The sequence below is a fragment of the Hemitrygon akajei genome, chromosome 29 (assembly GCF_048418815.1).
Source record: "Hemitrygon akajei chromosome 29, sHemAka1.3, whole genome shotgun sequence".
Taxonomy (NCBI): domain Eukaryota; kingdom Metazoa; phylum Chordata; class Chondrichthyes; order Myliobatiformes; family Dasyatidae; genus Hemitrygon; species Hemitrygon akajei.
In genome coordinates this window covers 50,259,592-50,286,752 of record NC_133152.1, presented here as the reverse complement: position 1 = coordinate 50,286,752, position 27,161 = coordinate 50,259,592, and the positions used below count along the sequence as shown (strand labels likewise).

General features: G+C 42.6%; 1 protein-coding gene and 1 long non-coding RNA gene across 8 annotated transcripts in view; one reads left to right on the top strand and one right to left on the bottom strand.

Moving 5' to 3' along the window:
• Positions 1 to 2,037: 2,037 nt before the first annotated feature.
• On the bottom strand, positions 2,038 to 8,075 carry LOC140718583 (uncharacterized). Its single transcript, XR_012096741.1, has 2 exons — positions 6,532 to 8,075; positions 2,038 to 4,903 (listed from the first exon to the last, which is right to left on the bottom strand). It is a non-coding gene; the product is annotated as an uncharacterized lncRNA (long non-coding RNA).
• Positions 8,076 to 8,269: 194 nt separating this feature from the next.
• cfap74 (cilia and flagella associated protein 74) overlaps positions 8,270 to 27,161 on the top strand; it is a 461,786-nt gene continuing 442,894 nt past the window's right edge. For all 7 annotated transcript variants that reach the window (XR_012096720.1, XR_012096719.1, XM_073032445.1 and 4 more), the window contains exons 1-2: positions 8,270 to 8,399; positions 12,650 to 12,729. Coding sequence is in view for 5 of the 7 variants with exons in the window: in XM_073032445.1 (XP_072888546.1) it covers positions 8,365 to 8,399; positions 12,650 to 12,729 (115 nt within the window). In the remaining 2 variants the exon portion in view is untranslated. The remainder of the gene's footprint in view (positions 8,400 to 12,649; positions 12,730 to 27,161) is intronic.

The following is a 27,161-nucleotide window of genomic DNA, read 5'->3' as shown; positions in this document are numbered from 1 at the left end:
ACTGGATTTCAGTAGTATGAGGGGTGACCTCATTGAAACCTATCGAATGGTGAAAGGCCTTGACAGAGTGAATGTGGAGAGGATGTTTCCTGTGGTGGGAGAGTCCAAGACCAAAGGACACAGCCTCAGAATAGAGGGATGTCCTTTTAGAACAGAGATGAGGAGGAATTTCTTCAGCCAGAGGCTAGTGAATCTATGGAGTTCTTTGCCACAGGCAGTGTCTTTATGTATATTTAAGGCAGAGGTTGGTAGATTCTTGATTGGCCACGGCATGATGGGATATGGAGTGGGGGGGCGGGTTGAAGGCAAGAGTTTGGAGCTGAGAAAAAAACCGGATTAGCCATGCTGAAATGGCAGAGCAGACTTGATAGACCAAATGGCCTAATTCTGCTCCTATCACAAACAAGAGAAAGTGTGCAGATACTGGAAGTCAAAGCAACAGACACAAATACTCTTCCTGCTGAAGGGTTTCAACCCGAACTGTTGACTGTACTCCTTTCCTAGATGCTGCCTGGTCTGCTGAGTTCCTCCAGCATTTTGTGTCTGAAATTCTGCTCCTATATCTTATGGTCTTATTAAATTATCTTTTGAATATGTTAATAAAAATGGGTATAAGCATAAGTAGAAGAATCTGATGCACCATGCTTTAAACTATTGTTAAAACTACCCAATGGCTATTGCAAACAAGAAGGCCCTGTAATAATTCTATTTAAAAGCACATTGTCTATTGCCAACAACTACTGTTTATTCAAATTATGATTAATATTTCCTAACAAGAATGGTTCACTAAGAAATAATTTTGATGTTTGTTAAAGTAAACAAATTAGTAATCTTTTTAGTCCATCTTATTTTCACACCTTTGTTAATTTTGCTATGTAAAATAGTGATCACATTTACTAGTACTCCTGTGGTTGTGAAGGATCCTTAGGATGTCCTGAGATTTTGTGAAACAACTGGAATTAGCATAACAATATTACTGCACCAGCAATTTAGGTTCAATTCCTGCTGTTGTCTGTAAGAAGTTTGTATGTTTTCCCTTTGACAGCATGGATTTTCTCAGAGTGCTCTGGTTTCCTCTCACGTTCCAAGGATCGACAAATTAGTAGGTTAATTGGTTACATGGGTGTAATTGGAAGGTATGGGATTGTTGGGCCAGAAAGACCTGTTACTGTGCTGTATCTCTAAACAAATAAAAATAAAAACATACAACCAAAAGCCTAAATGATCCCTTTCACAGAGAACTTTAAGATCACCTAATCAAACACGTTGTTTCCTGAAACCCTTCATGGACGCAAGCTAGCACTTTGTACTGGTAGTACAGAGATGAGTTGCAGAGAAGAATGATATGGGCTTAATCCTGACCGCTGTTGTTGTTTTCGTGGAGTTTCCACATTCTCCCTGTGACTGCATGGCTTTTCCTCCCACATCCCCAAGATGTGAGAGTTGTCAGTTAATTGTCCTTCATGAGTAGTGAGTAGAATGAATTGAATAGATTAAAAATATTGAGATTGGTGTAAATAGATACTTGATGGCTAGTATAAGAAAAAAAAACACCATAAGAGATAGGTGCAGAATTAAGCTATTTGGCCCACCAAATCTGCTCTGCAAGTCCATTACAGCTGATTTATTATCCTTCTCAACCCTCATTCTCCTGCTTTCTCCCTTTGACGCCCTTACTAATTGAGAATCTTACTCAATGACAGTAAGATGAAAGAGCTGATTGTGGACTTCAGGAAGGGTAAGACAAAGGAACATACACCAATCTGAATCTAAATTTTATAATCTAAATCTAAAAACAGAGCTTCAACTTAAGGCCGAGAATATAAACAGTACGAGGACTGACACAGCCACCTAATGCACAAATGGAACCTTAAAATATCACCATGTTGTGTCCTGTGAAACCAGAGAGCACATAACGTTCTAACACTAAATGAACTTCAGAGCAATACCTTGGAGTCATATTTTGCTGTCTAGCAGGATATTGTTTTATGTGAGAGACTTGAAATTATAATTGTGATTGCATGTTCAACTCTTAAATTGAAAGTTCAAAGTAAATTTATTATCAAAAAATGTGTATGTCACTGAGATTCATTTTCTTACAGGCATTCAAAATACATGATTCAAGATTCAGGATTTTTAAATGTCGTTTCCTGTACATAATTGTAAAGAAGAATAAAATTATTGTTACTCCATATCTGATGCAGCATAAAATGAAAACAATAAAATAAAAATATAATAATAACACAACAAATATAAATACATAAAATAGCTTATTGATTGAATGTCCATAAAGCGACATTAGGCACAGGAGTATCTGTACGGAAAGTGACTCTGACAGGTAATAATAAAGTAGTGGTGATTGGCGGTTTGGAGTGGTTGGTTAGCACGTGCGGAGGTGTTGTTCAGCCTTACTGCTTGGGGAAAGTAACTGGTTTTGAGTCTGGTGGTCTGGCATGGATACTATTTTTAAATCCAAAATTCAAAGTAAATTTATTAATAAAATATGTATGTAATCCTCTCACCGGGCTCATATGCAATCTTGGCTTGAAAGCTAACTCAGCGAACAACCACGGGACACAGTGGTGAGAAGGCCATCTTTATAAACAATATATGTCTAGGGTTGTCCATATTTGGTGTTCAACCAAACAGGAAAGTCGGGAAGTTCTAATTAACCGAACCTCGATTTGAGCGAATGCTGTGTAAATACTACTCATGCACAATTATTGATTGGCAAGAAATAACAGATCGTACACTGCACAAGATTATAAAGAAAATATATTTGCCAATTTCAGTTTTATCAAGCAGTTAATAGGAAAAAGAAAAGAAAAACAATTAAAAGGGCCAATTTCAGTTAAACCAATACAATGTGCACATAATCATTGGAGCTCATACTGGACTATTCGGGGATGTATCTGTTACTCAAGCGCTGGACCCACGGTCTGCATGAAAACACCCACCACATTTTCCCCTCAAAGGCCATCTTGAGCAAACTGGCTCTCTCTCTCAGGAGTATTACTCTTCCTCCTTGAAGCCATTCATCTGTACAAAGTACTTCTTGTTCTGCAGCTCCCACCATAAGACCCCAAACCAAATTACTGTCCTTCAGAAAACTCTCTCTGCCCCACTCTCTAGAATCTTCTCCAGAATGGCTGACACAACATTCTTAAGTTGAACAAGCCTCTTATATTTACCTGAAAGTAAAACATTCTACAGCGGACACACTGCTTTTGCAGAAAACTACTAAAACGAAATATCTACAGCATAGCAGTAGAAATCTTAACCAGGGCATCACATGCATATTCACCATATACTACCGTACGATTCATTTTCTTCCAGGTATTCACATTAGAACAAAAGTACAATAGAATCAATGAAAAACTAAACATGAAGACTAACGACCAATGTGCAAATGAATGACAACCGGTACAAAACCAAAAATATAACAAACATATGAAGAAGCATATAAATAACTACATAACCACCATGATAGCATTGCAGTTAGTGCAATGCTATTACAGCTTGGAGCGTTCCAGAGTTCAGAGTTCAGTTCCAGTGCCATATGTAAGGAGCTTGTACATCCTTCCTGTGAGTGCGTGGGTTTCCTCTGGGTTTTCCAGTTTCCTCACACAGTCTACAGATGTACCAGTTAGTTGATTAATTCATCAGAATCAGAATCACCGGCATGTGAAATGAAATTTGTTAACAGCACAGCAGTTCAATGCAATACATAAACTAGCAGAGAGAAAAAATAATAAAATAAAACATAATAATAATAGTTAATAAATAAATCAATCAATTATGTATGTTGAATAGATTTTTTTAAAACTTGCAAAAATGGAAATACTGTATATTAAAAAAAGAGTGAGGTAGTGTCCAAACCTTCAATGTCTATTTAGGAATCTGATGGCAGAGGGGAACAAGCTGTTCTTGAATCGCTGAGTGTGTGCTTTCAGGCTTCTGTACCTCCTACCTGGAAACAGTGATAAAAGTGCATGCCCTGGTTGCTGGAGGTCCTTAATAATGGACGCTTCCTTTCTGTAACACCGCTCCCTAAAGATGTCCTGGGTACTTTGTAGGCTAGTGCCCAAGATGGAGAGGACTAGATTTACAACCTTCTGCAGCTTCTTTCAGTTCTGTGCAGTAGCCCCTCCATATCAGACAGTGATGCAGCCTGTCAAAATGCTCTCCACAGTACAACTATAGAAGTTTCTGAGTGTATGTGTTGTCATGCCAAATCTCTTCAAACTCCTAATAAAGTATAGCTGCTGTCTTGCCTTCTTTATAACTACATCAATATGTTGGGACCAGGTTAGATCCTCGTAGATCTTGACAGCCAGGAACTTGAAGCTGCTCACTCTCTCCAGTTCTGATTCCTCTATGAGTATTGGTACATGTTCCTTCATCTTACCCTTCCTGAAGTCCACAATCAGCTCTTTCGTCTTACTGACGTTGAGTGCCAGGTTCTTGCTGCAACACCATTCCACCAGTTGGCATATCTCACTCCTATATGCCCTGTCGTCACCACCTGAGATTCTACCAACAATGGTTGTATTGTCAGCAAATTTATAGATGGTATTTGAGCTATGCTTAGCCACACAGTCATGTGTATATAGAGAGTAGAGCAGTGGGCTAAGCACACACTCCTGAGCTGTGCCATTGTTGATCGTCAGCAAGGAGGATATGTTATCACCAATCCACACAGACTGCAGTCTTCCAGTTAGGTAGTTGAGGACCCAATTGCAGAGGGAGATACAGAGGCCCAGGTTCTGCAAATTTTCAATCAGGATTGTGGGAATGATGGTATTAAATGCTTCATTGTAAATTGTCCTGTGATTACGCCAGGGTTAAATAAGTGGGTTGTTGGGTGGTGTATCTCATTGAGCCAGAAAGTCCTGTTCCACGCCTTAAAATTTAAAAATAAAATAAATAAATAATATTGAGAACATGAGTTGTAAAGACTTTAGAACCATACAATACAATAAAATCTCTGTAGTAAAATAAACAGTGAAATTGTTAGGAATTATTAGACTCCACAAGTTCTGTGTTTAAAGACAACAGACTAGTTTAAAGCATTTTGGGCCTTTGATATGGTAAATTCAAAGTGAATCACTTCAGCACTTGATAGCATGAAATTATGCAAAATAGTTGGTTTCAGTTAGATTATATAGTTAACTGTCAAAATGTATTTTGTCAAGGCATTTTTCAGTAGGGTGGTCACGTGCACCACCCAATAGAGAACCAAAGATTGCAGGTTCAATCCCTTTCTTCGTGCTAAGTTTGTTAGTTAAGAATAGAGTTGATTGTGATGCTTTGCACAGTTGGATACCCTGACTACACTGACCAGTTGATATCACTGGTGAAGATAAGTCATTTGTCAAGATGCTGAAAGACAAACATAGATTTTGTTTTGCAAACAATTTATCACCAATTCTTCAATTTATGACCAATGAATTTCAGCATGCAGGATACATTCTTAAAGTACAGAATTTACTTAATGCATATTAGACGGCACAAGCTATGATGAGTGGTTGGACAAACTTCAGTTGTTTTCTCTGGAATGGCGGAGGCTGAGGGTAGATCAGATAGAGGTTTATAAGGTTATAAGAGGCATAGATAGAGAGACCATATTTTTTCCCAAGAATAAACTGTCTAATAACAGAGAACATGCATTTAAGGTGAGAGGGGATAATTTTAAAGGAGATGTAAGGGGCATGTTTTTTTACACAGAGGTTGGTGTGTGCATGGAATGCACTGCCTAGGGAGGTGGTAGAGGTGACTTTTAGAGGAGATTAGGGACTTTTAAGTGATGCTTAGATAGGCACATAGATGTGATGAAAATAGGATATGGATACTGTGTAGGCAGAAATAATTAGTTTAGTTGGTACTTGATTCCTAATTTAATTGATTTGGCACAACACTGTGGGCTGAAAAGCCTGTTCTTGTGCTATACTGTTCTATATTCTACATACCACTTTGGACAATTCTTTCAGTCACAAAGTACTGTGGATAATGCAAACCTAACACTTTATTCCAGACTAATAATGCCAGTTTAGTATTGGGGAACTATACAAGCCAACAAAGAGTTTTGCAAACATACAGTATGTCCACTACCAACCTTGCCCTCTGACAATAAAGATTCACAGTGAAACATTTCCATTACCTTGGGAGTCATCATTTAATGAAGACATAATGAGAAAATTCATGAGTGCCTTCAGTGCAAAAGCATTTGCCCAACAGAGGAAAATGATTTTTGAAGAAAAAGACTTATGAGTTTGTGGTCTTCCAGGCAGCAGTGACCCCTGACCTCAAACGTGCTTCTGAGAGAAGTCATTCCTGAACCGAGGAAATACTTCCACTTTATCAGCACATCATTAAACTTGTCAAGCACCTGGAAAAGAGCTCAAGACACCAGATTAAAGACCAGAATAACTTGACCTTGTATTCTCCTCACTTTTATCCCTCACTGTTACTGTGAGCGATATGCCTGAGAACTTAGGCAACTGAATGGTCATACTACTGCCAGATACTCACCTACTGGTGGGCGAGGAGGGAGCTAACATCCTGGGCACACTACATGCCTCAACCAACATCAGTGCAGTGTAGGATCTTGCTGCACACCGCTGTCTGTGGTGGGAAATAGCTGGAAGAGCAGGCACTACCTCAGTGCAACTTCCCTGTGTGGGCAGTGGTGAGAGGAGAAAGATGGTGCCATAAGGTGAGGGAGAGAGTTGCAGATAGAATAAGGGAAAGAGGGAGGGAGGGCAGACGCAGAAGGGTAGATGTAGGAAGGGGTAGATGGTGTGTGGGGAAAGGAGGGATAGTGAAGGGCAGGAGGTGGGTAAGGAGGGGTAGTGACGGGCAGGTGGTGGGTAAGGCTGGGGCAGGGGAAGGTGGAAGAAGGGAGTGAGAGTTGCAGAGTGATAAAAAACCTACAGCACAATACAGGCCCTTCGGCCCACAAAGCTGTGCCGAACATGTCCTTACCTTAGAACTACCTAGGCTTACCCACAGCCCTCTATTTTTCTAAGCTCCATGTAGCCATCCAGGAGTCTCTTAAAAGACCCTATCGTATCCACCTCCACCACCGCCGCCAGCAGCCCATTCCATGCACTCACCACTCTCTGCGTAAAAAACTTACCTCTGACATCTCCTCTGTACCTACTTCCAAGCACCTTAAAACTGTGCCCTCTCGTGCTAGCCACTTCAGCCCTGGGAAAAAGCCTCTGACTATCCACATGATCAATGCCTCTCATTACCTTGTACACCTCTATCAGGTCACCTCTCATCCTCCATCACTCCAAGAAAAAAGGCCGAGTTCACTCAAGCTATTCTCATAAGGCATGCTCCCCAATCCAGGCAACTCCTTGTAAATCTCCTCTGCTCCCTTTCTATGGCTTCTACATCCTTCCTGTAGTGAGGCAACCAGAACTAAGCACAGTACTCCAAGTGGGATCTGACCAGGGTCCTATATAGCTGCAACATTACCTCTCGGCTCTTAAACTCAATCCCATGGTTGATGAATGCCAATGCACCATATGCCTTCTTAATCACAGAGTCAACCTACATAGCAGCTTTGTCCTATAGACTCAGACCCCAAGATCCCTCTTATCCTGCACAATGCCAAGAGTCTTACCATTAATACTATATTCTGCCATCATATTTGACCTGCCAAATTGAACAACCTCACGCATAACTGGGTTGAACTCCATCTGCCACTTCTCAGCAGAGTTTTGCATCCTATCAATGTCCCGCTGTAACCTTTGACAGCCCTCCACACTATCCACAACACCCCCAACCTTTGTGTCATCAGCAAACTTACTAACCCATCCCTCCACTTCCTCATCCCGGTCATTTATAAAAATCACATAGAGTAGTGGTCCCAGAACAGAACTCTGAGGCACACCACTGGTCACCGGCCTCCATGAAGAAGGTATAAAGATATGAGGAAGGTAGGGTCGGATGGTGAGGGGTAGATGGTGGATGGGTAAGGAGGGGCGGAGAGTGGTAGGGAGGGAGATATAAGGCGGGGAAAGGAGAGGGCAAAGAGGTGAGGACTTTGAGATAATGGGATGGGGAGGTGAGGGTGAGGGGATGAAGGAAAGGGCTAAGGGAGGGACATCTACTGCCTCCTCACCCCTCCCTTAGCCCTTTCCTTCGAGGACGCGCTGAGGGAGGCGAAGCGCATGCGAGTTGTTGTTGTTGTAAGCGTCACCCTGGCGACCGGCAGCCGAGCAGCCGATTGGCGGCCTGGGCCGCTTCCTCCCGCCCACGGCCGAGCAGCCGGCCGCCATTCGATCGTTACGCATCGCTGTTGCGTCTCGAACGCGGCTTATATTGGGCGGAACAAGAGCTGTCGCCGTGGAAATGGAGAACGCAGTGCTGAGTGGTGGCCATGGGAGGTGAGGGTGAGGGTGAGGGTGAGGGTGAGGGTGAGGGTGAGGGTGGGGGTGGGGGAGGGAGAGGGAGAGGGAGAGGGAGAGGGAGGGGGAGGGGGAGAGGGAGGAATGAGGGGAGGGAGGAGAGAGGGAGAGGGGGTAGAGGAGGAGAGACGGGTGGGAAGAGAGGTAGAGGGGGAGGAGCAAAAGGGGAGGTGTGAAGAGAGTGGGAGGCGAGGGTGGAAGAGTGGTGGAGGGGAGAGGGAGAGGGTGGAACAGGTGGTGGGAAGAGTGGGGGGAGAGGGGGAGGAGAGGTAGGATAGGGAAGGAGAAAGTGGACAGGAAAGGAAAGTAAGGAAGAATGAGAGGGAAGGGAGGATAGATATGGCAGAAGGACAAAGTAAAGGGAGGAAAGGGGGAGGGAGGGGAGAAGAGGGGGGAGAGGGGAGAAGAGAGGGGAGAGGTAGAGGGGGTGGAGGAGGGGAGGTGTGAAGAGAGGGGAGGGGGATGAAGAGAACAGATAGAGGGGGTGGGAAGAGAGGTAGAAGGGGTGGAGGAGAAGGGAAGGCATGAAGAGAGTGGGAGGGGAGGGGAGAGGGTGGAACAGAGGCGGTGGAAGGAGGGGGAGGTAGGATAGGGAAGAAGGAGAAAGAGGAAAGGAAAGTAAGGAAGAATGAGAGGAAAGAGAGGACAGATATGGCAGAAGGACAAAGTAAAGGGAGGAAAGGAGGAGTGGGAGAAGGAGAAAGTTGAGGGAGAGGTGGAAAGGAGGGAGAAGGTGGAGGGAGGAAAGGAGAGCAGGGGAGAAGGAGAAAGGAGGGAGTGAGGAAAGGAGAGATGGAGAAGGAGATTGAGGACTGGAGAAGAAGAAAGCAGAGAGAGAGGAGGAAAGAGTGGAGGGAAGGAGGAAAGGAGAGCGGGGAGGAAAAAGCAGAGGGAAGAAAGAAAGGAGAGCAAGAGAAAAGGAGACAGGAGGGAAGAGAGGAAGGATAGGAGAAGGAGAAAGTGGAGGGAGGAAAGGAGAGCAGGGGAGGAGGAGAAATCAGGAAGAGAGGAGGAAAGGAGAGCAGGGGAGAAGGAGAGGAATGAGAGAGAAAGGAAAGAAGGAAGGACAGGAGAAAAGGCAAAAGCCGAGGAAAGGAGAACAGGGCAGAACGAGAAAGCAGAGGGCAGAATGCAAAGTGTGATGGAGGGAGGGGAGGAATAGGAGCGAAGGTAGAAAGACGGGAGAATGAGAAAGTGAAGGAAGGAAAGGAGATCTGGGGAACAGGAGAAAGTGGAGGGAGGAAAGGAGAGCAGGGAGAGCTGAAAGAGGGAGGAAAGGAGTGTACCAGAAAAGGAGAAAGCAGAGGGAAGATGGGAGCGTTGACTAACAATCAATTGGTTTGATCAGAAGTTTGAGAGGACATAATGCAGTGACTCACGGCAGTGTTTTTGGAGCTTTAACTGGCAGTTAATTGTATTTGAATTGATTAGCAAGAACAAATTATAGTGAGGGACGGGCAAGCAGAGAAAAAAAAGGTGTATAGCAGTATAGGCAGATACGATCAACTGAGTTACTTATGGAATATAATGAACACTGAAGAAAGAAATCAGGAGGGCTAAAGGAAGGCATGAAGTTGCTCCAGTTGACAAGGTGAGGGAGAATCCTAAGGGATTCTACAGATATGTTAGGAGCAAAAGGATTTCAAGGGACAACATTCTTCTCTTCTTGTTGTGATTTTTATAAATGACCTGGATGAGGAAGTGGAGAGATGGATTAGTACATTTGCTGATGACACAAAGGTTGGGGGTGTTGTAGATAGTGTGGAGGGCTGTCAGAGGTTACAGCGGGACATCAGTAGGATGCAAAACTAGGCTGAGAAGTGGCAGATGGAGTTCAACCCAGATAAGTGTGAGGTGGATTATTTTGGTAAGTCAAATATGATGGCAGAATTTAGTATTAATGATGAGACTCAGCAATGTGGAAGATCACAGTGATCTTGGGTCTGAGTCATGTAGGACACTCAAAGCTGCTGCACAGGTTGACTCTGGTTAAGAAGGCATACGGTGCATTGGCCTTCATCAATCGTGGGACTGAGTTTTAAGAGCCAAGAGGTAATGTTACAGCTATATAGGACCCTGGTCAGACCCCACTTGGAGAACTGTGCTCAATTCTGGTCACCTCACTATAGGAAGGATGTGGAAAATATAGAAAGGGTAAGGGTAACAGAACAGATCCCTGAGACACACCACTGGTGACCGACCTCCATACAGAATATGACCTGTCTACAACCATTCTTTGCCTTCTGTGGGCAAGCTAGTTCTGGATCCACAAAGCAATTCCCCCTTGGATGCCATGCCTCCTTACTTTCTCAATAAGCCTTGCATGGGGTTAATTTGTAGATTGAGTCTGTGGTAAGGAAGGCAAATGTGATGTTAGCATTCATTGCAAGAGGACTAGAATATAAAAGCAAGATATAATGTTGAAACTTCGTAAAGTAGTGGTGAGGTCTCATTTGGAGTATTGTGAGCAGTTTTGGGCTCCTTATCTTAGAACAGATGTGCTGAAACTGAAGAGGGTTCAAAGGAGGTTCATGAAAATGACTCCAGGATTGAATGGCTTGTCACATGAAAGGCGTTTGATGGCTCTGGGCCTGTATTCACTGGAATTCAGAAGAATGAGGGGTGACCTCATTGAAACCTGTTGAATGGTGAAAGGTCTTGATAGAGTGAACTTGGAGAAGATGTTTTCCTGTAATAGGAGAGTCTAAGTCCAGAGGAAACAGTCTCAGAACAGAGGGGCATCCTTTTAGAACAGAGATGAGGAGCTATTTCTTTAATCAGAGCGTGGTATATCTGTGGAATTCTTTGTCAGATGCAGCTGTGGAGGCCAAAACTTTATGTATATTTAAGTCAGAGGTTGATAGATTCTTGGTTGGTCAGGGCATGAAGTGATATGTGGAGAAGGCAGGAGATTGGGACTGAGAGGAAAATTGGATCAGCCATGATGAAATGGTGGAGTGGACTCGATAGGCCAAATGGCCTAATTCTTCTTCTATATCTTATGGGCTTATGGTAATTGCTCTTACATGCGGGGCCCAGGACAGGTCCTCTGAAATGATAACACTGAGGAACTTGAAGTTGCTGACCCTCTCCGCATCTGATCCCTCAATGAGGACTGCTCATGGACCTGCTTCCTCCTCCTGAAGTCAATATTCAGCTTTTTGGTCTTCCTGACATTGAGTAAAAGGTTATTGTTGTGGTGCCACTCAGCCAGATTTTCAATCTCCTTCCAATATGCTGATACGTTACCACCTTTGGTTTAGCTAACAACAATCATGTCATCAGGAAACTTAAATGTGGAATTGAAGCTACACTTAACCATACAGTTATAAGTGTAATGTGAGTAGAGCAGGGAGCTAGGCACATAGCCTTGTGGTGCACCTGTGCAGATGGAGATTGTGTGGCCATCTGGCCAATCGATCCTGCCCTGCCATTCAATAAGATCATGGCTAGTCTCTCCATAAACTCAGCTCCATCTACCTGCCTTTCCCCCATAATCCTTAATTCCCTTACTATGTAAAAACCTATCTAACTGTTTCTTAAATACATTTAGTGGAGAAGCCTCAACTTCTTCCCTGGGCAGAGAATTCCACAGATTCACCACTCTCTGGGAAAAACAGTTTCTCCTCATGTCCGTCCTAAATTTTCTCCCCTGAATCTTGAGGCAATGTCTTCAATCTGAATGTCACCAATTTGAACTGACTGGGGTCTGCATGTGAGCAATTTGAAAAGCCAATTGCACAAAAAGGTATTGAGGCCAAGGTCTTGAAACTTATTGATTAATTTTGAGGGGATGATGGTATTGAATGCTGAACTGTAATCAATAAGGAGCAACCTGTTGTATGCATCTTTACTGTCCATATGTTCCAATCAAGAACCAATCAATCTCTCCTTAAGCACCCAATGACTTGGCCTCCACAATGCTCATTCAACCATGCACATGTACACTGCTAAGTGAAATATTTCTCTGGGGCCAAGGTGGGAAACACAGTACAACAGGACTTTCAGTATTTTGTATTACCAATGTCCATCAGGGTCTTGCGATCACAAGAAAAACACTTAAGACATACATTTGCACCCAGAGAGACCATTGCAACCCAGCACACCGTCTTTTTACTGGCATTTTGAAAAGATTATTATCATTGTTAGTTCTGGAACATTCACAATATTGATGACTCTTAAAACTATGTAACTCTAAAATTACTGAAAATGTTGTTTGCACTTTGCAGATATGACAATATGGAGGACAAACACAATTTTCAGAATGAAACTGGACAGGAAGGATCAAAGTTGGATTTGGAGCAAGAGGGTAAGCAAAGCAAAAAGGGGATTGTAATTTTGATTTGTTTCAGAAGGTAGCTTATTGTTGATATATTAGTGCTGTTACTGGAAGTGTAAGCAATTATGGCAGGGTGTATGGAATGTCCAGGGAAGGGTAGCACCTCTGGTGAAAGGGCTTATCGTGTCCATTCTGGCACAGCCCACTCATCTTTGTGCCCAACTGGAAACTCAGCTCTCACTTGGGACTCCAAGTAGCTGCCTACATGTGACATCAGCTACATCCTGGTACACTGCTTCAACAGGTGGGCTAAACTAGGTGAGGGTAGCCGGCGAACCCTGTATGGCAGGGAGATAGGGACATGCCTGTCTTAGTATGTGAAGTCAACTCTGTCGGACTGGATGGATGAGATTTACAGTGAGATCCAGTAGCAGGAAGGCAGTTCTGCAATGCTCCATGGTGAACAAAGGGTATGATGAGACAAAGTAGTAGTCATGGACATCCACTGCAACCAAGGAACACACGAGTTTGTGACAACTATTTGTACCACTGAATCCAGATTTCTGAGGTTGAGAGAGTGGAACTGCTCCAGTGCAATGGCATTTTCACTTTTAAAAATCTGCACAGATTTCCTGTTATCATTGGATACATAGGACAGCCACCAAACAATTCTGATAGATAGTTCTTTTAGAAAAAACCTACACAATACAGGCATATCCTACAATTGACTTGAATACTCATCAGTGCAAATCAGAACTTCGAGAGAACATGATATCCATCATCAAGGACCCTCACCATGTGGGACATGCCCTCTTCTGGTTACTATCATCGAGGAGCCTGAAGTCTCACAATCAAGACTGATGACCCAGTATTGTTTAGTGTTTACCTATGTTGCACGTGCATTACCTGAATTAGATGTAATTAACATATGAAACCATGTCTGAAAGATATAGGAGAAGGATTAGGCCATTTGGCCCAATGAGTCTGCTTCACTATTTCATCATGGCCAATCCAATTTTTCTCTCAGCCCCAAACTCCTGCCTTCCCCTCGTATCCCTTTATGCCCTGACCAATCAAGAATCTATGATCCTCTGCCTTGAATATATGTAAAGACTTGGCCTCCACAGCTGCCTATAACAAAGAATTCCGCAGATTCACCACTTTCTGGCCAAAGAAATTGCTCCTCATCTCCATTCTAAAAGGATGCCCCTCTATTCTGAGGCTGTGTCTTTTGGTCTTGGACTCTCCAACCACAGGAAACATCCTCTCCACATCCACTCTATCAAGACCTTTCACTGTTTCAATGAGGTCACCCCTCATTCTTCCGAATTCCAGTGAATACAGGCCCAGAGGCATCAGACGCTCCTCCTATGACAAGCCATTCAACCCTGGAATCATTTTCATGAATTTCCTTTGAACCCTCTCCAAGTTTCAGCATATCCTTTCTAAGACATGGGGCCCAAAACTGCTTACAGTACACCAAGTGAAGACTTGCCAGTTCTTTATGAAGTCCCAACATTACATCTTTGCTTTTATATAACATAGAAATCTACAGCACATTATAGGTCTGTTGGCCCACAATGTTGAGCCAACTATGTAACATACTCTAGAAGCTGCCTAGAATTACCCTATCACATAGCCCTCTTTTTTTTTAAGCTCCATGTACCAAACTAAGGGTATCTTAAAAGACCCTTTTGTATGCCTCCACCACCACTGCTGGTAGTGCATTCCACGCACCCACCACACTCTGTGTGAAAAACATACCCCTGACATCCCCTCTATACCTACTTCCAAACACCTTAAATCTATGCCCCCTCGTGTTTGCCATTTCAGCCCTGGGAAAAAGCATCTGTCACGATCAATGCCTCTCATCATCATATACACCTCTATCAGGTCACCTCTCACTCCAAGGAGAAAAGGCTAAATTCACTCAACCTATCATAAGGTATGCCCTCCAATCCAGGCAACATCCTTGTGAATCTCCTCTGCACTCTCTCTATCATGTCCACATCATTCCTATAGTGAGGTGACCGGAACTGAACATAGTACTCCAAGTGGAGTCTGACCAAGGTCTTGTATAGTTGTAATATTACCTCATGGCTCTTGAACTCAGTTCCATGGTTGATGAATGCCAACACACCATACACCTTCAATTCTGTCAATCTGTGCAGCAGTTTTGCGTGTCCTACTGACATAGTCCCCAGGGTCTCTGTGATCCTCCATACTGCCAAGAGTCTTACTATTAATGCTATATTCTCAGTTCAAATTTGCTCAACCAAAAGGAATCACTATTTTATATTCTATATTATATTTTTTATATTCTAGATCTTTTTGAAATTATTTCCTCACCAAAGACTCAACCAGACAATTCTTTAGGGAATTCTGCACAAGGACTCCCAAGTCCCTTTGCAACTCAGTTTTTTGTATTTTTTCTCCATTTAGAAAATAGTCAACTCTTTCATTTCTTCTAACTAAATGCATGACAATACATTTATGACACGGTATTCCATCTGCCATTTCTTTGCCCATTCTCCTAATATGTGTAAGTCCTTCTGTAGCCTCACTACTTCCTCAAAACTACCTGCCCTTCTACCTCTCTTCATATCTTCAGCAAACTTTTCAACAAAGCCATCAATTCTATCTATCATCAAAATCATTGACTTATAACGTAAAGTTAATTGGTCGCCAATGGAACACCACTAGTCACCGGCAGGCAACCAGAAAAGGCTTCCTTTATTGTCACTTTTTGACTCCTGCCAATCAGCCATTACTTTATCCATACTAGAATCTTTTTTGTAATACCACCCACCCATAGCTTGTTAAGCAGCCTCATGAGTGGCACCTTATCAAAGGCCTTCTAATAATCCAAGTACACAACATCAACCGATTCACTTTTGTCTATCCTGCTTGTTAAATTTTGCATAGAGGCCTGTGACCAGTGGTGTGCTTCAGGGATCTGTTCTGGGATCCCTACTCTTTGTGATTTTTATAAATGACCTGGATGAGGAAGTGGAGGGATGGATTAGTAAGTTTGCTGATGACACAAAGGTTGGGGGTGTTGTGGATAGTTTGGAAGACTGTCAGAGGTTACAGCGGGACATTGATAGGATGCAAAACTGGGCTGAAAAGTGGCAGATGGAGTTCAACCCAGATAAGTGTGAGGTGGATTATTTTGGTAAGTTAAATATGATGGCAGAATATAGCATTAATGGCAAGACTCTTGGCAGTGCGGAGGATCAGAGGGATCTTGGGGTCCGAGTCCATAGGACTCTCAAAGCAGCTGCGTAGTTTGACTCTATGGTTAAGAAGGTATACGGTGTATTGGGCTTCAATAATCGTGGAATTGAATTTAGGAGCCAAGAGGTAATATTGCAGCTATACAGGACCCCACTTGGAGTACTGCGCTCAATTCCGGTCGCCTCACTGTAGGAATATGTTTTAACCTACAATTTGAGAAGGAGAAGGGAAAATCGGATGTGTCAGTATTACAGTTGAACAAAGGGAACTATGGAGCTATGAGGGAGGAGCTGGCCAAAGTTCAATGGAACAAAACCCTAGCAGGGAAGACAGTGGAACAACAATGGCAGGTATTTCTGGGAATAATGCAGAAGATGCAGGATCGGTTCATTCCAAAGAGGAAGAAAGATCCTAAGGGGAGTAAAGCGCGGCCGTGGCTGATGAGGGAAGTAAAGGGCAGTATAAAAATAAAAGAGAAGAAGTATAACATAGCAAAGATGAGTGGGAAACCAGAGGACTGGGAAGCTTTTAAAGAGCAACAGAAGATAACAAAAAAGGCAATACGCCAAGAAAAAATGAGGTACGAAGGTAAACTAGCCAAGAATATAAAGGAGGATAGTAAAAGCTTCTTTAGGTATGCGAATAGCAAAAAAAATAGTTAAGACCAAAATTGGACCATTGAAGACAGAAACAGGTGAATTTATTATGGGGAACAAGGAAATGGCAGATGAGTTGAACAAGTACTTTGGATCTGTCTTCAGTAGGGAAGACACAAACAATCTCCCAGATGTAATAGTGGCCAAAGGAACTAGGGTAAACGATGAACTGAAGGAAATTTATATTAGGCAAGAAACGGTGTTGGATAGACTGTTGAGTCTGAAGGCTGATAAGTCCCCTGGAGCTGATGGTCTGCATCCCAGGGTACTTAAAGAGGTGGCTCTAGAAATCGTGGATGCATTGGTAATCATTTTCCAATGTTCTATAGATTCAGGAACAGTTCCTGCTGACTGGAGGGTGGCTAATGTTGTCCCACTTTTCAAGAAAGGAGGGAGAGAGAAAACGGAATTATAGACCGGTTAGCCTGACGTCAGTGGTGGGAAAGATGCTGGAGTCAATTATAAAAGATGAAATTACGACACATTTGGATAGCAGTAGAAGGATGAGTCCGAGTCAGCATGGATTTATGAAGGGAAAATCATGCTTGACTAATCTTCTGGAGTTTTTTTGAGGATGTAACTATGAAAATGGACAAGGGAGAGCCAGTGGATGTAGTGTACCTGGACTTCCAGAAAGCTTTTGATAAAGTCCCACATAGGAGATTAGTAGGCAAAATTAGGGCACATGGTATTGGGGGCAGAGTACTGACATGGATTGAAAATTGGCTGGCTGACAGGAAACAAAGAGTAGCGATTAACAGGTCCCTTTCGGAATGGCAGGCTGTGACCAGTGGGGTACTGCAAGGTTCAGTGCTGGGACTGCAGCTGTTTACAATATACATTAATGATTTAGATGAAGGGATTAAAAGTAACATTAGCAAATTTGCTGATGACACAAAGCTGGGTGGCAGTGTGAAATGTCAGGAAGATGTTATGAGAATGCACGGTAACTAGTACAGGTTGGGTGAGTGGGCAAATGTATGGCAGATGCAGTTTAATGTGGATAAATGTGAGGTTATCCACTTTGGTGGCAAGAACAGGAAGACAGATTACTATCTAAATGGAGTCCAATTAGGAAAAGGGGAAGCACAACAAGATCTAGGTGTCGTTGTACATCAGTCAATGAAAACAAGCATGCAGGTTCAACAGGCAGTGAAGAAAACTAATGGCATGCTGGCTTTTATAACAAGAGGAATTGAGTATAGGAGTAAGGAGGTCCTTCTGCAGCTGTACAGGGCCCTGGTGAGACCCCACCTGGAGTATTGTGTGTAGTTTTGGTCTCCAAATTTGAGGAAGGACATTCTTGCTATTGAGGGAGTGCAGCGTAGGTTCACAAGGTTAATTCCTGGAATGGTGGGACTGTCATGTGTTGAAAGATTGGAGTGACTGGGCCTGTATACACTGGAATTTAGAAGGATGAGAGGGGATCTGATTGAAACATATAAGATTATTAAGGGATTGGACACGCTGGAGGCAGGAAGCATGTTCCCGCTGATGGGTGAGTCCAGAACTAGAGGCCACAGTTTAAGAATAAGGGGTAGGCCATTTAGAACAGAGATGTGGAAAAACTTTTTCACCCAGAAAGTGGTGAATATGTGGAATGCTCTGCCCCAGAAGGCAGTGGAGGCCAAGTCTCTGGATGCATTCAAGAGAGAGTTAGATAGAGCTCTTATAGATAGTGGGGTCAAAAGATATGGGGAGAGGGCAGGAACGGGGTACTGATTGTGTATGATCAGCCATGATCACAGTGAATGGCGGTGCTGGCTAGAAGGGCCGAATGGCCTACTCCTGCACCTATTGTCTATTGTCTATTGAATGATGTGGAAACCATAGAAAGGGTGCAGAGGAGATTTACAAGGATGTTGCCTGGATTGGGGAGCATACCTTATGAAAACAGGTTGAATGAACTCGGCTTTTTCTCCTTGGAGCAACGAAGGATGAGAGGTGACCTGATAGAGGTGTACAAGATAACGAGAGGCATTGATTTTGTGGATAGTCTCTTGGAACTTCCACCATACTGCTAGTGTCTTCCGTAGTGAAGGTTGATGCAAAATTATTCAGTTCATGTGTCATTTCCATGTCCCTCATTACTACCTCTCCAGTATTGTTTTCTAGCAGTCTGAAACTTTTAGTATCTTCTTTAATATCATTAGCTATCTTACTTTTGTATTCCATCTTTCCTTTCTTAATGGCATTTTTAGTTGTTTTCTGTTGGTTTTTAAGATTCCCAATCCTCTAACTTCCCACTAATTTTTGTTCTATTATATGCTTCTCTTTGGCTTTTATGTTGGCTTTGACTTGTGTTGTTGGTTTTGACTTCTCTTGTTTCATCCTTTCTTTAGAATATGTTTTCCTCTTTGGGATGAATATATCCTGAGCTATTGCTGTTCTGCTGTCATCCCTGCCTGTGTTCTTTTCCAATCAATTCTGGCCAACTGCTCTCTCATGCCTCTGTAATTCCCTTCACACCACTGTAATACTGATACATCTGACTTTAGCTTCTCCTTTTCAAATTTCAGGCTGAATTTGATCATGTTATGATCATTTAGGGTTCTTTTATCTTAATATCTCTAGTCAATTTTGGTTCATTGCACAACACCCAATCCAGAATAGCTGATCCTCTAGTAGGCTCAACTTGGAGCTGCTCTAAAAAGCCATCTTGTAAGCACTCTAGAAATTCTCCTTTCTGTAATCCAGCACCAACCTGATTTTCCCAATCTACCTGCATATTGAAGTCCCCCATGATCATTGTAACATTGTCCTTTTGACACACATTTTCTATCTTCCATTGTAATTTGTAGGCCACATTTTTACTGCAGTTTGGGGTTCTGTATACAATTCCCATCGGTGTCTTTTTACCCTTGCAGTGCCTTTGTTCAAACCACAGTGATTCAACACCTTCTGTCCCTATGTCAACTCTTTCTAATGATTTGATTTCATTTTTTTTACCAACAGAGCAACGCTGCCCTTCTGCCTTCCTGCCTGTCCTTTCAATACAACGTGTATCTTTGGATTTTAAGCTCCCAACTCTAATCTTCTTTCAGCCGTGATTCTGTGTTGTCTACAACATACCTGCCAATCTGCAACTGTGCTGCAAGTTCATCTACCTTATCCTGTATACTGCGTGCATTTAAATGTAACACCTTCAGTCCTGTATTCACCCTTTCCGATTTTGTCCTCCTTTTGCATTGCAACATCCTATTGACTGCAATTCTGCCCTATCAACAGTCTCTCCTCACTACACATTGCCTCTGTTTATAAACTGGCTACCTTATCTTCAGCTCTATCATCTGTTATTTCTATGATACTTCTGGCATTGAAATATATGTGGCTCAGGAAATATATGTGACTAATTGCATCATGCTCAACCTTTTGATTCCAAAACTTGTCTGAGGTCTTACCAACATTTGCCTCCAAGACCTGTTCTGGCACTCTGGTTCCCATACCCCTGCAACTCTATTTTAAACTGCACTGTGCAGCATTAATGAATCTTCCTGCTAGGATATTAGTCCCCCACCAGTTCAGGTACAAGCCTTCCCTTCTGTACAGGTCCCATCTTCGCTGGAAGAGAGCCCAATGATCTGAAAATTTTATGCCCGCCCTCATACACCAACTCCTTAGCCACGTGTTATATGGTATAATCTTCCTAGTTCTGGCCTCACTAGCATGTAGTACAGGTAGCAGTCCTTTAACTTAGTACCTAACTCCCTGAACTCTCTATGTAGCACCTCTTCACTCGTCCTACCCATATCATTGTTACATACACGGACCATGACTTCTAGCTGTTCACCCTCCCACTTAAGAATGCTGAAGACTTGATACAAGATACCCCGGACCCTGGCACCCCGGAGGCTACATAACAACTGGGAATCTCCTTCTCGCCCAGAGAACCTCCTGTCTGTTCCCTAACTATCAAATACCCTCTCACCACAGTGTGCCTCTTCTCCCCCTTCTTCTCTTCTGACTTCTGAATCACAGAGGCTGACAGTGGTAAAGACTCCACCATTGCAACTTTCCTCTGTTAGGTCATTTCCCCCCCCCCCCCCCCCCCCCCCTGACAGTATCCAAAGTGATATACCTGTTGTTGAGAGTTGAGGGGATGACCTTGGGGGTACTCTGCACTGGCTCCTTAACCCTTTACCCTTCCTGATTGTCACTTAGTTTCCTGTGTCCTGTATCTTTGGTGTAACTACCTCTCTATATCACCCCCTCAGCCTCCTAATGATCTGGTGTTCATCCACTTCCTGCTCTAACTCAACACAGATTGTTAGAAGTTGCAGCTGGATGCACTTCTCACAGTTGTAATCATCAGGGACACTGGTGGTCCTTCTACATCCTGCAAGAAGATTAATCCACTATCCTGCCTTCATCCCTACTGTCCTAGCTGAGCAGATATAAAGAAGAGAAGGAAAAAATGTGATCTTTTCTTTCCTTTGCTTTCTCTGATTGAAGCCTCCCTTCATGGAAGCCTTAAGATCACCAGCCTGACTCTGTCAACTCAGATGACAGCCACTACGATGATGACTGCTGCACTTGTCTCTGCTTTCTTTTAATTTGCTTTTGCTAATCAATCCTAAACATCAATTGATCTCTGGATAAAGCTCTTTTTCACTATACTAACATGTTGCTGCCTTTTATCCTTGGGCAGTGTACCTGATTGAAGTCCCATCTCAAAACTTCCAGTGTTATTTATGATATTTTGTTTTATATACTTTTTCTTCTCAAGCTCATTATCCCTACTTAGGCATAGCAGCTTGCTGGAGTCCTCTGTTCTAGGCTGAAGTTTGATTGACCCTGTGGCTTCCACTTTCATTACACAATTTCATATGTCTTCTGGGCGAAGATCCTTCCTCTCCCAGGGATGACGCCTTTGGAGCTTCTCTTGCCATTTTTGTAGCACTGTGCTTTTATTGGATGGGGTTGCTAGCCCCATACCCAACCCTCTTCTTTCCACAGCCAGGCTTGGAACCGTCCAGGGTGGAGTTTTGTTTTATGTGCTGTGTGTGATGTATGTTTTGTGGGAGCAGGGTGGTCGGGTTATATATATAGCCATCAGATTCCTGAACCAATGACCCAATGAATACTATCTCATTATTCCTCTTGCACACTACTTTTGTAACATTTAATAATTTTAATGTCTTGTACTGTGGAGGTGATTAGGGAGCTTAAGGTAAAAGAACCTTAGGAGACAGTGATCACAATATAATTGAGTTCAACTTGAAATTTGATAGGGAGAAAGTAAAGTCTGACATAACAGTATTTCAGTGGAGTAAGGGAAATTACAGTGGTATGAGAGAGTTGTCCAAAGTAAATTGGAAGGAGCTGCTGACAGGGATGTCAGCAGAGCAGCAATGGTGTGCACTTCTGGCAAAAATGAGGAAGGTGCAGGATATATGTATTCCAGAAATGAAGAACTACTCAAATGGTAAAATAGTACAATCATGGCTGACAAGGGAAATCAAAGCTATTGTGAAAACAAAGCAAAAATTAGTGGGAACATACAGGATTGGGAAGTTTTTAAAAACCTACAGAGAGCAACTAAAAATCATTAGAAGGGAAGAGATGATACATAGAAGTAAGCTATCAAATAATATCAAAATGGATAGTAAAAGTTTTTTCAAGTATGTTAAAAATAAAAAAAGAAATGAGAGTAGATATAGGACTGCTAGAAAATGAGGCAGGAGAAATAATAACAGGGGACAAGGAGAAGGCTGATGAACTAAATGAGTATTTTGCATCAGTCTTCACTGTGATGTTGTGTGTGAAGAAAGAGAACTGGATGCAGTTAGTATTACAAGAAAGAAGGTGCTCAAAAAACTGAAAGACCTAAAGGTACATAAGTCACACGGACCAGATGAACTGCACCTTAGGGTTCTGAAAGAGGTTGTGTTTGAGATTGTGTGGCATTAGAAATGATCTTTCAAAAATCATTGGACTCTGGCATGGTGCCAGAGGACTGGAAAATTGAAACTGTCACTCCACTCTCTAAGAAAGGAGGAAGGCAGCAGGAAGGAAATTATAGACCAGTTAGCCTGACCTCAGTGGTTGGGAAGATGTTAGAGTCAATTGTGAAGGATGAGGTTATGGACTGCTTGTTGACACAGGACAAGATACTACAAAGTCAGTATGGCTTTCTTTGGGGAAAATCCTGCCAGATGAACCTGTTGGAATTTTTTGAGGAGATTACAAGTAGGATAGATAAAGGGGATGCAGTGGATGTTGTATATTTGGACTTTCAGAAGGCCTTTGACAAGGTACCATACATGAGGTTGCTAACCAAGTAAAGAGCCCATGGTATTATAGGGAAGTTACTAACATGGTTAGAGCATTGGCTGATTGATAGGAGGCGGCGAATGGGAATAAAAGAATCCTTTTCTGTTTGGTTGCTAGTGACTAGTGGTGTTCCACAGGAGTTGGTGTTGGGTCGTTTTCTTTTAATGCAGTATATAAATGATGGAATAAATGGCTTTGTTGCCAAGTTTGCAGATGATAACAAAGATTGGTAGAGGGGCAGGTAGTGTTGAGGAAACAAGTAAGATGCAGAAGGACTGGGAGAATGGGAAAGAAAATGAATGAAATACAACTTTGGAAATTGCCTGGTCATCCACTTTGTTAGTAGAAATAAATGTGGGGACTATTTTCTAAATGGGGAGAAAATCCAAAAATCTGAGATGCAAAGTGATTTGGGAGTCCTTATGCAGAATACCCTAAAGGTTAACTTGCAGGTTGAGTCAGTGGTGAGGAAGGCAAATGCCATGTTAGCATTCATTTCAAGAGGTCTAGAATACAAGTGTAAGGATGTGATGATGAGCCTTTATAAGGCCCTGGTGAGGCCCCACTTTGAGTACTGTGAACAGTTTTGGGCCCTCAGAAGAAGTTCACAAGGATGATTCCAGGAATGAAAAGGTTATCATACGAGGAACATTTGATGGCTTTGGGTCTGTACTCCCTGGAATTCAGAAGGATGGGGGTGGGGGTCTCATTGAAACCTTTCGAATGTTAAAAGTCCTAGACATAGTAGATGTGGAAAGGATGTTTCCCATGGTGGGAGAGTCTAGGATAAGAGGGCACAGCCTCAGGATAGAGGGGCACCCTTTCTAAACAGAGATTCAGAGAAATTTCTTTAGCCAAAGGATGTTGAATTTGTGCAATTTGTTGCCACGTGCAGCTATGGAGGACAGGCCGTTTGGTGTATTTAAGGCAGAGATTGATAGGCTCTTGATTGGACATGGCATCAAAGGTTATGGGGAGAAGGCCAAGAACTGGGGTTGAGGATTAGAAAAAAAAAGGATCAGCTGTGATTGAATGATGGAGCAGATTTGATGGGCCAGATGGCCTAATTCTGCTCCTATGTCTTATGATTCCAGATAGATAAAGGTATACAGTATTGGTTTGAGTTATAGAGCCCAGAAATGGGATCTTCAGCCTATCACATCCATGCCAACCTTTCTGCCCATCCACACCAATCCCATTTGCCCACATTAGGACCACACTTCTAATACTTTGCCGGTTTTGTGTCTGTCTAAATGCCTGATCCACCAACTCCTTGGGCAGCATGTTTGAAATATCAACCACTTTGTATGTATTAATGTAATTGGAGGAATTATCCTATGTAGTGCAGTTGCCTGAACCTTTACAGTCAGCAGCTTTCCAGTAATGCCTGATAAATATTTCAATAGTGAAAGATCTGATAACCTCATTATAGTTTTGTTTATTGAAAATGACATTAATCTAAAATATGAAAAAATTAAGTCACCTGTGAGATGTGTAGAATGTCAGTCATCATACTTTATCTACATCTTCTGTTACATTACTGTATCTCATGTTTTCAAGAATCAAGATTGTTTAATATTTCTAGCACACAAGAGTAAAGGAGAATGAAATAATTGTTACTTGGAAACTGATGCAGCACAAAAAATACAGTAAGATAAAGAGCACAATAATTAAAGAAAAACACCATAAATATAAATACCGTAGATTCCGGATTATAAGCCGCTACTTTTTCCCCACATTTTGAACAGCTTTGAACTCTGCGGCCTATAATCCAGAGCGGCTAATACATGGTTTTTTTTTCATGCCGCCTCGTAAACATTTTGCCTCGTAACAGTAGACCAATAAAATTGATGAGTAGTTCACAGAGGTCCAATGAAATTGTACGATAAATCAAGCGCACTTTCACAATTAAATTATTGTAAATCAGTCATTTGTACTCACCCTCATCAACATGGAAAATACTCGAAGCAAGACCCGAGCGCGTCAGACCCGATTAGACCCGATCGCAATGCGCAAGCGTCAGACCCGATTAGACCCGAGCGCATTGCGCAAGCGTCAGACCCGATTAGACCCGATCGCAATGCGCAAGCGTCAGACCCGATTAGACCCGAGCGCATTGCGCAAGCGCGTCAGACCCGATTAGACCCGATCGCATTGCGCAAGCGTGTCAGACCCGATTAGACCCGATCGCAATGCGCAAGCGTCAGACCCGATTAGACCCGATCGCATTGCGCAAGCGTGTCAGACCCGATTAGACCCGATCGCAATGCGCAAGCGTCAGACCCGATTAGACCCGATCGCATTGCGCAAGCGTCAGACCCGATTAGACCCGATCGCATTGCGCAAGCGTGTCAGACCCGATTAGACCCGATCGCAATGCGCAAGCGTCAGACCCGATTAGACCCGATCGCATTGCGCAAGCGTCAGACCCGATTAGACCCGATCGAAAACGCTGCTTTTAAGTTAAAGTCGATCAATAACTTTTCCTGGTAGGCTGCAATATATATATTTTTACCAGTCGCTAGGAGATATTGGAATGTTGTTCGTGCTGTTCAGTAAAAAAGTATATGCAACGTAATTTGTGTTACCGATACGTATGTATATTTAAAAGTAGCGGTGCGGCCTAAAATCCGGTGCGGCCTTTACAATTAAAAAATTGATTTTATTTCTAAAATTAGAGCCTGCGGCTAATAATCAGGTGCGCTCTGTAGTCCGGAATCTACGGTACCTAAGATAGCTTAGATTGATTATAAGTCCATAAAGTAAGCATCTGTACATAATGTGACTATCAGTCAATGATAAAGCAGTAGTGATTGGGTGTATGGTGGGGTGGGTTAGTGGGTGAAGGTGTTGATCAGTCTTACTGCTTGGGGAAAGTAACATTGCACAGCAGAGAAACTCCAGCTTTCTCGAGCTTAATGTCAGCTAACCACAGACCCATAGCTGCTGTTTGGTACACCTGGACCTCTGGGTCAGTAGCTTGGTCAGCTGGCATGCTGGCATAGTCAACCCCTATGTGTATGGCCTCAATGGCTGGCCATGAGAGGCAATCAACCACAGTATTATTTTCCCCCTCGATATGTCGTATATCAGTTATGAACTCTGTAGGCTAGTTGGTTTTGCTGCCGTGCAGGCTAAGGGTCTGATATTTTGGCTATTGTGTGTGAAATGGTGACCCTGTAGAAGAAAATGAAAATGGCAGACAAGCCAGATAGAGACAAAGAAGCTCACAGTCAAACGTGTTATAATTCCTTTCGAGGGGGACGAAGCTATCGGCTGAAGAAGGTGAGCAGCTGCCACACTCCTCCGACCAACTGTTCATGCACAGCACATGCAGCGTAGTCTGAAGCATTAGTAATAATGATTGTAGGATCGTTGGGAGCGGGTGTGCCAGTAGGGCCGCATTGGGAAGTGCTGTTCGGTGTCATCAAATGCCCTGGTCATATCTGCTGACCAGTCAAGCACATCATTAGGGGTATTGCCTTTAAACGTACCATTCAGGGGAAGCATGAACAAGTTCAGCAGCTTGTGGAATGAAGCAGGGATAGAAGTTTACCATGGATAAAAATTCCTGTAGTTTTTTAGTAGTGTGGGGTGGTAGGAAATCCATAATAGCAGCTACTTCTGATGGGAGGGGTTTCACAGGTTCTCTGGAGACGCAAAGGCTGAGAAAGACAATGGCTGACAACCCAAACTGACATTTAATAGGGTTAATAATCAACTGGTGTTGGCTCAAAGTGTGCAGAGATGAGATAGGTATTCGGATTTGGATGCACTGGCAACGAGCATATGTTTCAGGTAAACAAAAAGAAAATCTAAGTCTTTTCTTTCTTTTTAAATCTTTTTATTAATTTTAAGAAAAACATAAGTGAAATATGAATACAAAACGTTTGAGAGTACATAATTAATAGTTTAAACAGACAATCAGATATGTAATAATCAATATATAAAGCCTCCCAAACTCATAGTATTAATATAAGAGAATCGAAAAAGAGAAAAAAAAAACCCCAAAAAACTAAAAGAAAACTTTAAAAAAAAAACTAACCAACATGGGCAATTGCATAATGTTAAATACATACAGTAGTGCCGATAACTCCGAACCTCCATCCAAATACTTAAGGATAATAACAGTAAGGTTTAGGATCAGACCATTTAACTCATATGAAAATGTTGAATAAATGGTCTCCAAGTTTCGTCAAATTTAACTGAAAAATCAAAAACCACACTTCTAATTTTTTCTAAACTCAAACAAGAAATAGTTTGAGAAAACCACTGAAATACAGTTGGAGGGTTAAT